Source organism: Lithobates pipiens, unplaced genomic scaffold (genome assembly GCF_037356315.1).
Source record: "Lithobates pipiens isolate NorthernLeopardFrog02 unplaced genomic scaffold, aLitPip1_a1.2 Scaffold_3, whole genome shotgun sequence".
Taxonomy (NCBI): domain Eukaryota; kingdom Metazoa; phylum Chordata; class Amphibia; order Anura; family Ranidae; genus Lithobates; species Lithobates pipiens.
In genome coordinates, this window is record NW_027507790.1 from 269,937,966 (window position 1) to 269,950,488 (window position 12,523).

Here is a 12,523-nt window from a genome sequence, read left to right on the forward strand (position 1 = left end):
CTTTTCTCCTCCTCGCTCCCTCTTCTCGTTCCCCTGCCTTCCCTTTCCTCCTCCTCCTTCCGGTTCCCCTGCCTTTCCTTTCCTCCTCCTTCCGGTTCCCCTGCTTTCCCTTTCCTCCTCTTTTGGTACCCATACATTCCCTTTCCTCCTCTCTCCCTCTTCTGATTTCCCTGCCTTCCCTTTCCTCCTCCTCCCTCTCCCTTTTTTGGTTACGTTACCTTCCCTTTCTCCCTCCTCTCTCCTCCTTCCGGTCCCCCTCCTTCCCTTTCCTCCTTCTCGCTCCCTCTTCTTGTTCCCCTGCCTTCCCTTTCCTCCTCCTTCCGGTTCCCCTTCCTTCCCTTTCCTCCTCCTCGCTCCCTCTTCTCTGTCCCCTGCCTTCCCTTTCCTCTACCTCTCTCCCTGCCTTCCTTTTCCTCCTCAGGTTCCTCTGCCTTCCCCTTCCTCCTCTCTTCCAGCTCCTCTGGCTTCCCTTTGCTCCTCCCCTTACCCACTTATTCTTATTCCTCTGCCTTCCCTTTTCTCCTCCTCCTCCTCCCCCCCCCCCCTTGTCCTTCTACCTCTTTCCTCCTCATTCTTTGCACCATAGGAAAAAACATTTTTTTTTTTTTTAAATCTTTCGGAGAGTTTGATTTGAAGATCTTTTTTCAGAGAATCTGATAACATAGACCTTTCATTATGTAAAAAAAAAAAAAAAAAAAAAAAAAAGACAACAGCTGCTAAATTCTGGTTCTTGTCCTCTCGTGTCTCTTCTGTGGTAGAGGATGACATTACCATGTGATAAAACAAGATCATATATATACCTTGTTTCCCCCGAAAATAAGACCTAGCGTAATTATCGGTGATGGCTCCAATATAAGCCCTACCCCCCAAATAAGCCCTACCCTGTTTCCCCGAAAATAAGCCCTACCCTGAAAATAAGACCTGCAAGGACTTTAACTAGGGCTTATTTGGGGGGTGGGGCTTATATTGGAGCCATCACCAACAATCACACTAGGTCTTATTTTTTGGCGGAAATGGTGCATGTTTGTGTATGTGTGTATATATATATATACCCCATGTATATCAATCAGCATCCCATCTAGGCTGGAAAATAAATTGAGGGAGCTGATTGGATACTAAGGGCATCATTTACCTCCCTTTAGTGTCTAATTAAACACCTCTGATGGATACAGAAGCTCACTAATCCACCTTGCAGACCACATACACCATCATCCTGGTCCTCGCTCCATTTGTCCTTTTGGTGGCACGTCGTTGGCCGTGGTTGGGGTTGCGGGTTAAAGTTGCATGAACCACCTTGTCACCTCCACACGTGTCCCCATTTGTCCTGGAAGGTCTTACACCCGGTAGGACACACAGAGTCTGTATTAACCTTCTCTTCCTCCTCCTTTTTTTTTTTTTCTTCCACAGAGGGGAATAGAGCTGAATTTCAGGTTATTTGCGTTTTTATACCTGCCCCCCTCCCCCTCCCGTTCCCCCCTATGCTTATGTATGTGTGCCCTCCTGTCATGGTTGTGGTTATTATGTGTGATTGGTGATATGAGTGCTGCTAATAAAGGCCGGAGGTGCTACGTGCAGAGACACCGAGGAAGAGATTTACAAAAACTGGCACACACAGAATGTAGCTGTGCAAAGTAACCAATCGGCTTCTAGGTTGTATTGTCGGAGCTTAGTCGTTTGCCGACCGCCACACACAGATGTACGTCGGCAGAATGGCACAGGCAGGCAAATGGGCGTACCTGTACGTCCCTTTAAATTTGCCGCCTATCAGGCCGGCGCGCACCCGCGGGTCCCAGGAACTCGGTGTTCGCCGGCGGCCCGCGATTGCGGTGTGTAGAGGCAGAACGGGGAGATGCCTATGTAAACAAGGCATTTCTGTGTTCTGCCTTGTGACATGACAGAGATCACCGCTCCCTGTCATCGGGAGCAGTGATCGCTGTTATATCCTAGGTAGCCCATCCCCCCCACAGTTAGAATCACTCCCTAGGACACACGTAACCCCTTGATCGCCCCCCTAGTGTTCTACCCCTTTCTTGCCAGTGTCATTTACACAGTAATCAGTGCATTTTTATAGCACTGATCGCTGTATAAATAACAATGGTCCCAAAATAGTGTTAAAAGTGTCTGCCATAATGTCGCAGTCACGATAATGCCCTGTTCACACGGTCTGGCTTTCCGACGGAAAAAGGGCGGTCGGATCGCGCTGATGAAAAATCCGATCGCGCGCCATCGGACGTTTTCCGTCGGAATTTCCAACACACAAAGTTTGAGAGCTGGAGCTAACAACAAAATGCAACAAAATGCAACAACATAATGCAATTGTTTACATTCCAAATGTGTGTAGAGAATTACGAAGGACAAAGTGCCACGCTTGCTCCGAATAAATGACGAGACGAAAGCTATTGGCTACTGGCCCGTTTATAGTCCCGTCGTACGCGTTCTACGTCACCGCGTTCTGAACGATCGGATTTTCCAACAACTTTGTGCGACCGTGTGTATGCAAGACGAGTTTGGGCCAAAATCCGGCGGGAAAAAAATAAGATGTATTTTGTCATCGGAAAGTCACAGGGCATAGAAATCGCAGATCGCCGCCATTACTAATAAAAAAAAATGATAAAAATGCCATGAATCTATCCCCTATTTTGTAGATGCTAAAACTTTTGCGCAAACCAATCAATATACACATATTGGGTTTTTTTTTTTTTTTTACCAAAAATATGTAGAAGAATACATATCAGCCTAAACTGAGGAAAAAATTAGTTTTTTTTATATATATTTTTTGGGGATATTTATTATAGCAAAAAGTAAAAAATATAGACACTATAACTTTTGCGCAAACCAATCAATATACGCTTATTTCAATTTTTATTGCCCAAAAATTTTTTTTTTATTACCTATGTAGAAGAATACATATCGGCCTAAACTGAGAATTTTTTTTTTTTTAAATGTGGGATATTTATTATAGCAAAAAGTACAAAATATTTTGTTTTTGTTTTTTTTTTTGTCAAAATTGTCGCTCTTTTTTTGTTTATAGCGCAAAAAAATAAAAACTGATCAAATACGACCCAAAGAAAGCTCTATTTGTGGGGGAAAAAAGGACGTCAATTTTGTATGGGTACAGCGTCGCACGACTGCGCAATTGTCAGTTAAAGCGATGAAGTGCCAAACCGCAAAAAATGGTCAGCTCAGGAAGGGGGGTAAAATCTTTCGGGGCTGAAGTGGTTAATAAAACAATCTGAAGCTGATTGGTTACTGTGCACAGCTGCTTCAAGTTCTGTGCTCACCAGTTTTAGTACAGAGGAACAGAGCATCTTTGGTGAAGAGGAACAAAGTCTTTTTATTTATTTTTATTTTTTTATTTTGCTTTTTTTAGTACATGGAGGTCAGAGCCTGGTGAGTGCACAGGCAACAGAGCCTGGTGAGTGCACAGGCAACAGAGCCTGGTGTGTGCACAGGCAACAGAGCCTGGTGAGTGCACAGGCAACAGAGCCTGGTGAGTGCACAGGCAACAGAGCCTGTTGGGTTCATGAGGAAGAGTCTCAGTGCACAGGCAACAGAGTTTGCGTGGTTCATGCAGGACAGATCCTGTTTGGTACATGGGGAACAAATACAGTGAAAGTGCTAGAAAGTGTTTTTTTTTTTATTTTTTTATTTTTTTGGTGTGACTGTGTGTATAGCAGAAATGCAGTGCGGTGAAAAAGTATTCATACCCCTTGAAATTTTCCACATTTTCTCATGTTACAACCAAAAAAGAAAACGTATTTTATTGGGATTTTATGTGATGAACCAACACAAATTGGCACATAATTGTGAAGTGGAAGGAAATCAGGGGGGGATCAGGAAGGAATTGTTTTCCCCTGCTGTAGCAAATTGGAGCATGCTCTGCTGGGGTTTTTTTTCGCCTTCCTCTGGATCAATTGTGGGCATAAAATTGGGTATTTGGATTGTACGATTATTTTTTATTTTATTTATTTGTTTTTAAGGTTGAACTGGATGGACTTGTGTCTTTTTTCAACCTGACTAACTATGTAACTATGAAAATGATAAATGGTTTTCAATTTTTTTTTTTTTTTTTTTTTTTACAAATAAATATCTGAAAAGTGTGGGGGGCACGTTTGTATTCAGCCCTCTTTACTCTGATACCCCTAACTAAAATCTAGTGTAACCAATCGCCTTCAGAAATCACCTAATTAGTAAATAGAGTCCACCTGTGTGTGATTTAATCTCAGTATAAATACAGCTGTTCTGTGAAGCCCTCAGAGGTTTGCTAGAGAACCTTAGTGAACAAACAGCACCATGAAGGCCAAGGAACACACCAGACAGGTCAGGGATAAAGCTGTGAAGAAGTATAAAACAGGGTTACGTTATAAGAAAAATGTCCCAAGCTTTGAACATCTCACGGAGCTCTGTTCAATCCATCATCCGAAAATGGAAAGAGTATGGCACAACTGCAAACCTACCAAGACATGGCCGTCCACCTAAACTGACCAGCCGGGCAAGGAGAGCATTCATCAGAGAAGCAGCCAAGAGGCCCATGGTAACTCTGGAGGAGCTGCAGAGATCCACAGCTCAGGGGGGAGAATCTGTCCACAGGACAACTATTAGTCGTCTCTCCACAAATCTGACCTTTATGGAAGAGTGACAAGAAGAAAGACATTGTTGAAAGAAAGTCATAAGAAGTCCTGTTTGCAGTTGGTGAGAAGCCATGTGGGGGACACAGCAAACATGTAGAAAAAGGTGCTCTGGTCAGATGAGACCAAAACTGAACTTTTTGGCCTGAAAGAAAAAAGCTATGTGTGGTGGAAAACTAACACTGAACATCACCCTGAACACACCGTGAAACATGGTGGTGGCAGCATCATGTGGTGGGGATGCTTTTCTTCAGCAGGGACAGGGAAGCTGATCAGAGTTGATGGGAAGATGGATGGAGCCAAATACAGGGAAATCTTAGAAGAATACCTGTTATGCCCCGTACACACGACAGCAAAGTTCAGACGGAACAAATCAGTCTGACAATTTGATCGTGTGTGGGCTTCATCTGACCTTTTCTGTCAAAAAATCTGACGGACTTAAGAAATAGAACATGTTTCAAATCTTTCCGCCAGAACTCTGCCGGAACCAGTTCCTATCGAGAAAACGGCTCGTCTGTATGCAGGTTTGACGGACCAACGACGACGCAAGGGCAGCTGTTGGCTACTGGCTATTGAACTTTCTTTTTCTAGTCCCATGGTACGTCTTGGCATTAAACGATCAGACTTTGGTATGATTGTGTGTAGGCAAGTCTGTTTCAGTGGGAGTCCGTCAGAGTTCATTCTGATGGAAATGCTGGTTGTGTGTGCACTGCATTAGAGTCTACAAAAGACTTGAGACCGGGGTGGAGGTTCACCTTCCAGCAGGAAAACGACCCGAAACATACAGCCAGAGCTACAATGGAATGGTTTACATCAAAGCATATTCATGTGTTAGAATGGCCCAGTCACAGTCCAGACCTAAATCACATTGAGAATCTGTGGCAAGACTTGGAAATTGCTGTTCACAGACGCTCTCCATCCAATCTGACAGAACTTGAGATATTTTGCAGAGAAGAATGGCCAGAAATGTCCCTCTCTAGATCAGCGATTCCCAACCAGGGTTCCTCCAGAGGTTGTAGGGGTTCCTTCAGCATTGGGCCATTTCTGCCTCTCAGATAAGTTCCCACCGACACCATTGATCTTTTTAGCTCTCAGTAAGGAGGTAATTCTTCCCAATGATCACAAGTGTAAGGACCATTCTTCCCACTGACCATCACACTAATGTATCATGAGTTGTACATTTCTAATTTTTAGCAGGGGTTTCCTCGAGACCGGAGAACTATTTCAAGGTTCTAATGTGTTTAAAAGGTTGAGAAAGGCTGATCCAGATGTACAAAGCTGGTAGAGACATCCCCAAAAAGACTTGTAGCTGTAATTGCAGTGAAAGGAGGTTCTACAAAGTATTGACTCCAGGGGGCGCCATACAAATGTACCCCACACTTCTCTCATATTTATCTGTAAAAGATTTTGAAAACTATTTATCATTTTACTTCCACTTCACAATTATGTGACACTTTGTGTTGGTCTATCACATAAAACCCCAATAAAATACATTTAGCTTTTTTCGTAACATGTGAAAATGTGGAATATTTCAAGGGGGTAGGAATACTTTTTCCAGGCACTGTAACAGGAATGTGTAAACATATCATATCCTGTGTGGCCTGCGTGTTGATCTACAGAGGAATTGTAGGTGCCCGTCGTGTTCTGGTAATGGAAGGGTGATGTGATGTGTATTACGGAATCAGGACAAGATGTATATGAAGAAGTATAAAAAGAGAGGTGCTGAATCTAGGGTTACTCCTCATTCTGGTATGGAGGACCCCCCCCCCCCCCCCCACATTGGGGTGTCTCAGATAAAATCTAGAGAAAGTAGGTAAATAAGAGCGTGACACTAAAGATTCTCTAGTCTGAAAGTGTTTGTATCATAGAAATACAAATCGTTTCCCAGGCTGAAAACCCTCTTCATCAGGGTTTGCAGCTCTGTTAGCTGATAGGACAAGGACTTGGTTATCATGTGATAAAGTCCTTCAATGGACTTCCAGCAACTAGGAGTAAACCCTGTGGAGGGCGGTATATTTTTAACCCCTCAAACCCATGAGTTACCTTGGATTTCTGTGTGGATATAAACCTTTCCAGACGGCAGAATCTTTGGGGTGATACTCGCATTCTTCCTGGAAACGTGTATATATGTGACATGTAGACTGGAAGCAGGAGATGTATATTGGAGCATGTTGGGAGCCGGATCTGGTGTATTTTGTGTGTGTTGTGTATATACTGGAGACAGGAGGATGAGTATATGTGATGTGTGTTGTGTATATACTGGAGACAGGAGGATGAGTATATGTGATGTGTGTTGTGTATACTGGAGACAGGAGGATGAGTATATGTGATGTGTGTTGTGTATACTGGAGACAGGAGGATGAGTATATGTGATGTGTGTGTTGTGTGTATACTGGAGACAGGAGGATGAGTATATGTGATGTGTGTTGTGTGTATACTGGAGACAGGAGGATGAGTATATGTGATGTGTGTGTATACTGGAGACAGGAGGATGAGTATATGTGATGTGTGTTGTGTATACTGGAGACAGGAGGATGAGTATATGTGATGTGTGTTGTGTGTATACTGGAGACAGGAGGATGAGTATATGTGATGTGTGTTGTGTATACTGGAGACAGGAGGATGAGTATATGTGATGTGTGTTGTGTGTATACTGGAGACAGGAGGATGAGTATATGTGATGTGTGTTGTGTGTATACTGGAGACAGGAGGATGAGTATATGTGATGTGTGTTGTGTGTATACTGGAGACAGGAGGATGAGTATATGTGATGTGTGTGTTGTGTATACTGGAGACAGGAGGATGAGTATATGTGATGTGTGTTGTGTGTATACTGGAGACAGGAGGATGAGTATATGTGATGTGTGTTGTGTATACTGGAGACAGGAGGATGAGTATATGTGATGTGTGTTGTGTATACTGGAGACAGGAGGATGAGTATATGTGATGTGTGTTGTGTGTATACTGGAGACAGGAGGATGAGTATATGTGATGTGTGTTGTGTGTATACTGGAGACAGGAGGATGAGTATATGTGATGTGTGTTGTGTGTATACTGGAGACAGGAGGATGAGTATATGTGATGTGTGTTGTGTATACTGGAGACAGGAGGATGAGTATATGTGATGTGTGTGTTGTGTATACTGGAGACAGGAGGATGAGTATATGTAATGTGTGTTGTGTGTATACTGGAGACAGGAGGATGAGTATATGTGATGTGTGTTGTGTGTATACTGGAGACAGGAGGATGAGTATATGTGATGTGTGTTGTGTGTATACTGGAGACAGGAGGATGAGTATATGTAATGTGTGTTGTGTGTATACTGGAGACAGGAGGATGAGTATATGTGATGTGTGTTGTGTGTATACTGGAGACAGGAGGATGAGTATATGTAATGTGTGTTGTGTGTATACTGGAGACAGGAGGATGAGTATATGTGATGTGTGTTGTGTGTATACTGGAGACAGGAGGATGAGTATATGTGATGTGTGTTGTGTGTATACTGGAGACAGGAGGATGAGTATATGTGATGTGTGTTGTGTATACTGGAGACAGGAGGATGAGTATATGTGATGTGTGTTGTGTATACTGGAGACAGGAGGATGAGTATATGTGATGTGTGTGTTGTGTATACTGGAGACAGGAGGATGAGTATATGTAATGTGTGTTGTGTGTATACTGGAGACAGGAGGATGAGTATATGTGATGTGTGTTGTGTGTATACTGGAGACAGGAGGATGAGTATATGTGATGTGTGTGTTGTGTATACTGGAGACAGGAGGATGAGTATATGTGATGTGTGTTGTGTATACTGGAGACAGGAGGATGAGTATATGTGATGTGTGTGTTGTGTATACTGGAGACAGGAGGATGAGTATATGTAATGTGTGTTGTGTGTATACTGGAGACAGGAGGATGAGTATATGTAATGTGTGTTGTGTGTATACTGGAGACAGGAGGATGAGTATATGTGATGTGTGTTGTGTGTATACTGGAGACAGGAGGATGAGTATATGTAATGTGTGTTGTGTGTATACTGGAGACAGGAGGATGAGTATATGTGATGTGTGTTGTGTGTATACTGGAGACAGGAGGATGAGTATATGTGATGTGTGTTGTGTGTATACTGGAGACAGGAGGATGAGTATATGTGATGTGTGTTGTGTGTATACTGGAGACAGGAGGATGAGTATATGTGATGTGTGTTGTGTATACTGGAGACAAGAGGATGAGTATATGTGATGTGTGTTGTGTATACTGGAGACAGGAGGATGAGTATATGTGATGTGTGTGTTGTGTATACTGGAGACAGGAGGATGAGTATATGTGATGTGTGTTGTGTGTATACTGGAGACAGGAGGATGAGTATATGTGATGTGTGTAATGAAAATGGGAAAATGTATACACTGTGTTGCATGTACTGGAAAACCGCATGTGTGTATTGTTGTGTTGTGTGCAATGTTGAGTGTGACTCCGGAAGTCTTTGTGCGTCTTTTGTGATATTTAAATGATCTCCTTGCATTTTTTTTTCAACTATTAACTTCTTTTCTTTCAACTTCAGACCCAGGACGATGGAGATCCATCCAAACCTCCTTGGTTTAAAGGCGGGTGAGTGTGTGAGTGTTGTGATTTGTGTACATGCCTGGCTCATATCCGCCATCACCGCCCTTATCTGAGAAACATTAAAGTGGATCTAAAAGCTCTCAATTCACATTCATTATCTCAATCCTTAGGCCGCGTACACACGAGAGGATTGTCCATCCAACTTAGTCCGCTGAAACGTGTTTCAGCGGACAATCTGCTTGTGTGTGGGCTTCAGCTGACTTTTTCAGCGGACAGTCTGGCGGACTAAGTATTTCGGAATTTCCGTAATATTGTCCGCTGAAACACGTTTCAGCGGACAGTCCGCTCGTGAGTAGGCAAGTTGGACGGACTAAGTATGGCACATGCTCAGAAAGGATTTACACGGCCGAAGGTTGCATTGCAGTGTATTGGACGTCGGATTTCTAGTCCCGTCGTACGTGCTGTACACGTCATCACGCAAACTTTCGGCGGACTGTCTGTTCATTGTGTGTGGTCAAGTCCGTTCATTCGAAAGTTGGACGGACTGTCTGTCGGATTGTCTGACGGACTTAGTTGGACGGAAAATCCTCTCGTGTGTACGCGGCCTTACGCTTTGATTTTTTTTTTTTTTTTTTATTTATTCTTTTGTTTCCTGGTTTCTGGCCAATGCAAAATGATGTCACATATCCCAGGAGTCCTCATGGGCATCTCCTTTCCCTTTCATTTAGAGCAGTGGTCTTCATATTGTGGCCCCAAGGGCTGGAAAAGGCCCTTTGCTTGTGTTTATCCAGCCCTTGGGGCATTATTTCTCTTACTGAAACCGACTACAGAGACATTATTCTTGCCACTGACACCAACATTAGCGTACTATTCCTCCCAGTGACACCACCAATTTGGGCATAATTCCTCCCACTTACACCAATGATGAGGCACTATTCCTCCCACTTACACCAAAGATGGGGCACTATTCCTCCCACTTACACCAATGATGGGGCACTATTCATCCCACTGAAACCAGTGATGGGACACTATTCATCCCACTTACACCAATGATAGGGCACAATTCATTCCACTGATACCAATGATGGGGCTCTATTCATCCCACTTACACCAATGATGGGGCTCTATTCATCCCACTTACACCAATGATGGGACACTATTCCTCCCACTTACACCAATGATGGGACACTATTCCTCCCACTTACACCAATGATGGGGCACTATTCCTCCCACTGATACCAATGATGGGGCACTATTCCTCCCACTGATACCAATGATGGGGCACTATTCCTCCCACTGATACCAATGATGGGGCACTATTCCTCCCACTGACACCAATGACGGGACACTATTCATCCCACTGACACCAATGATGGGACACTATTCATCCCACTGACACCAATGACGGGACACTATTCATCCCACTGACACCAATGATGGGACACTATTCATCCCACTGACACCAATGATGGGGCACTATTCATCCCACTGACACCAATGATGGGACACTATTCATCCCACTGACACCAATGATGGGGCACTATTCATCCCACTGACACCAATGATGGGGCACTATTCATCCCACTAAGGATTTGGCTTTGTTTACTCCCGCTGACACCAAGACATTTTCTGCTTCCACAATCCAGCCCTCCTAAAGTCTGAAGAAACAGGCCTCTTGTTTAAAAAGTTTGGAAACCCCTGATCTAGGGGAAGGGCTTTCTCAGCTAAGCACACCCCCCTGCCTGCATGCCTGAGCTAAGGGCAGATGGTTTCCAGCTAAATTAATAATCTGCCCTTACTCAAGATGGCCACAGCTAGAACTGCTAGGGGGATGTTTTTCAAAGGTGTTTCTCAAGCAAATAAAGCCTGGATGGGTGGACAAATTTGCTTTGAATATTAAAAATGATTTCAGTAGTGTTTTCAGTTTGTGGTGCTCAGATACAGTTTGTTTTGGCTTTAAAAGAGAAGTACTGTATATGTGTTCTTTTTATTTAATAATCATTCTTAGCTAGTTGGATGCAGCATCAGTCCGATTCCACAGCTGTCCCACGACGCCTTTAACACTGAGAACTGTGTGATCAAATACCGCTGATCGCTCGGTTCTCAGAGCACTCGGAGCAGAGAGCTGCTGACTATCAGTCACCGCTGATTGCTCTGCCCCCCCCCCCCCCCCCCACTGCAGCGATGGGCTGTGGAGGGGGCAGAAGCAGCCGGCTCAGGCTCTCAGGAACTTGATGAGAGGATGAGCCGGGTTCCGTTGCAGGCATGCGGGCGAATCCCGACTCCATTGTCTTGATCTTGCCCGAGCCTGTCTCTGTGACGTCAGCAGACGGCGGACTTCAGCCCGCTGTCTTCTGAAAACAGGTCACAGGGGGTGCAAAAGGAACTGCATTCTTGTGATCCACAGGAGAAGTACAGCCAAACAAGCTTTCCCTGTACTTCTCCTTGAAGATGAAATGCCATCGGACCCGTAGATCTTTACACGACACAAAAGAACTCTACCTTTGGCTTCTCGTTGCATAAATATTGTAAAATAACACATTTAATCAAACCCGTAACTTGCCGATGATATATTGCTCTGCAGAACACAACATGTAAAGCCTCTTTCATATCTTCTTTTCTGCATGTTGTCTCTTTCATCTTTTTATTGTTTGATGACAATGGAACGGCCTTAATGACTACTAATGAAGGAGCCATTAGTGAATGTAGACAATATAGTCTTATTTCTACACTAGAATTCCCATTTTTAAAACAGAACACCAATCAAAGCATTTTCTTATGTTTTTGCAAGAGTTAGAACTTCTATGAGATTTTTTTTTTATTGTCTCTGATTGCGCAGTCTATCCACTCACTAGAGACCAGTGACATCATTGAGTGTGCAGCCTATCCAATCACTAGAGACCGCTGACATCACTGAGTGTGCAGCCTATCCAATCACTAGAGACCGCTGACATCACTGAGTGTGCAGCTTATCCGGTCGTCAGAGACTGATGACATCACTGAGTGTGCAGCCTATCCAGTCACTAGAGACCAGTGACATCATTGAGTGTGCAACCTATCCAGTCAGTAGAAACCGGTGACATCACTGAGTGTGCAGCCTATCCAATCACTAGAGACTGGTGACATCACTAAGTGTGCAGCCTATCCAGTCACTAGAGACTGGTGACATCACTGAGTGTGCAGCCTATCCAGTCACTAGAGACCAGTGACATCACTGAGTGTGCAGCCTATCCAATCATTAGAGACTGGTGACATCACTGAGTGTGCAGCCTATCCAGTCACTAGAGACCACTGACATCACTGAGTGTGCAGCCTATCCATTTACTAGAGAC

General features: G+C 43.9%; 1 protein-coding gene across 9 annotated transcripts in view; it reads left to right on the forward strand.

Moving 5' to 3' along the window:
* The window catches only part of UNC13B (unc-13 homolog B), a 626,059-nt gene that overhangs the window by 344,329 nt on the left and 269,207 nt on the right, over positions 1-12,523 (forward strand). For 6 of the 9 annotated variants that reach the window (XM_077463165.1, XM_077463167.1, XM_077463166.1 and 3 more), the window contains one exon: positions 9,190-9,236. In XM_077463165.1, the coding sequence (XP_077319291.1) occupies positions 9,190-9,236 (47 nt within the window). Of the gene's footprint in view, positions 1-1,407; positions 1,431-9,189; positions 9,237-12,523 lie in introns of all 9 variants that reach the window. The other 3 variants (XM_077463164.1, XM_077463162.1, XM_077463163.1) reach the window with 1 other exon arrangement.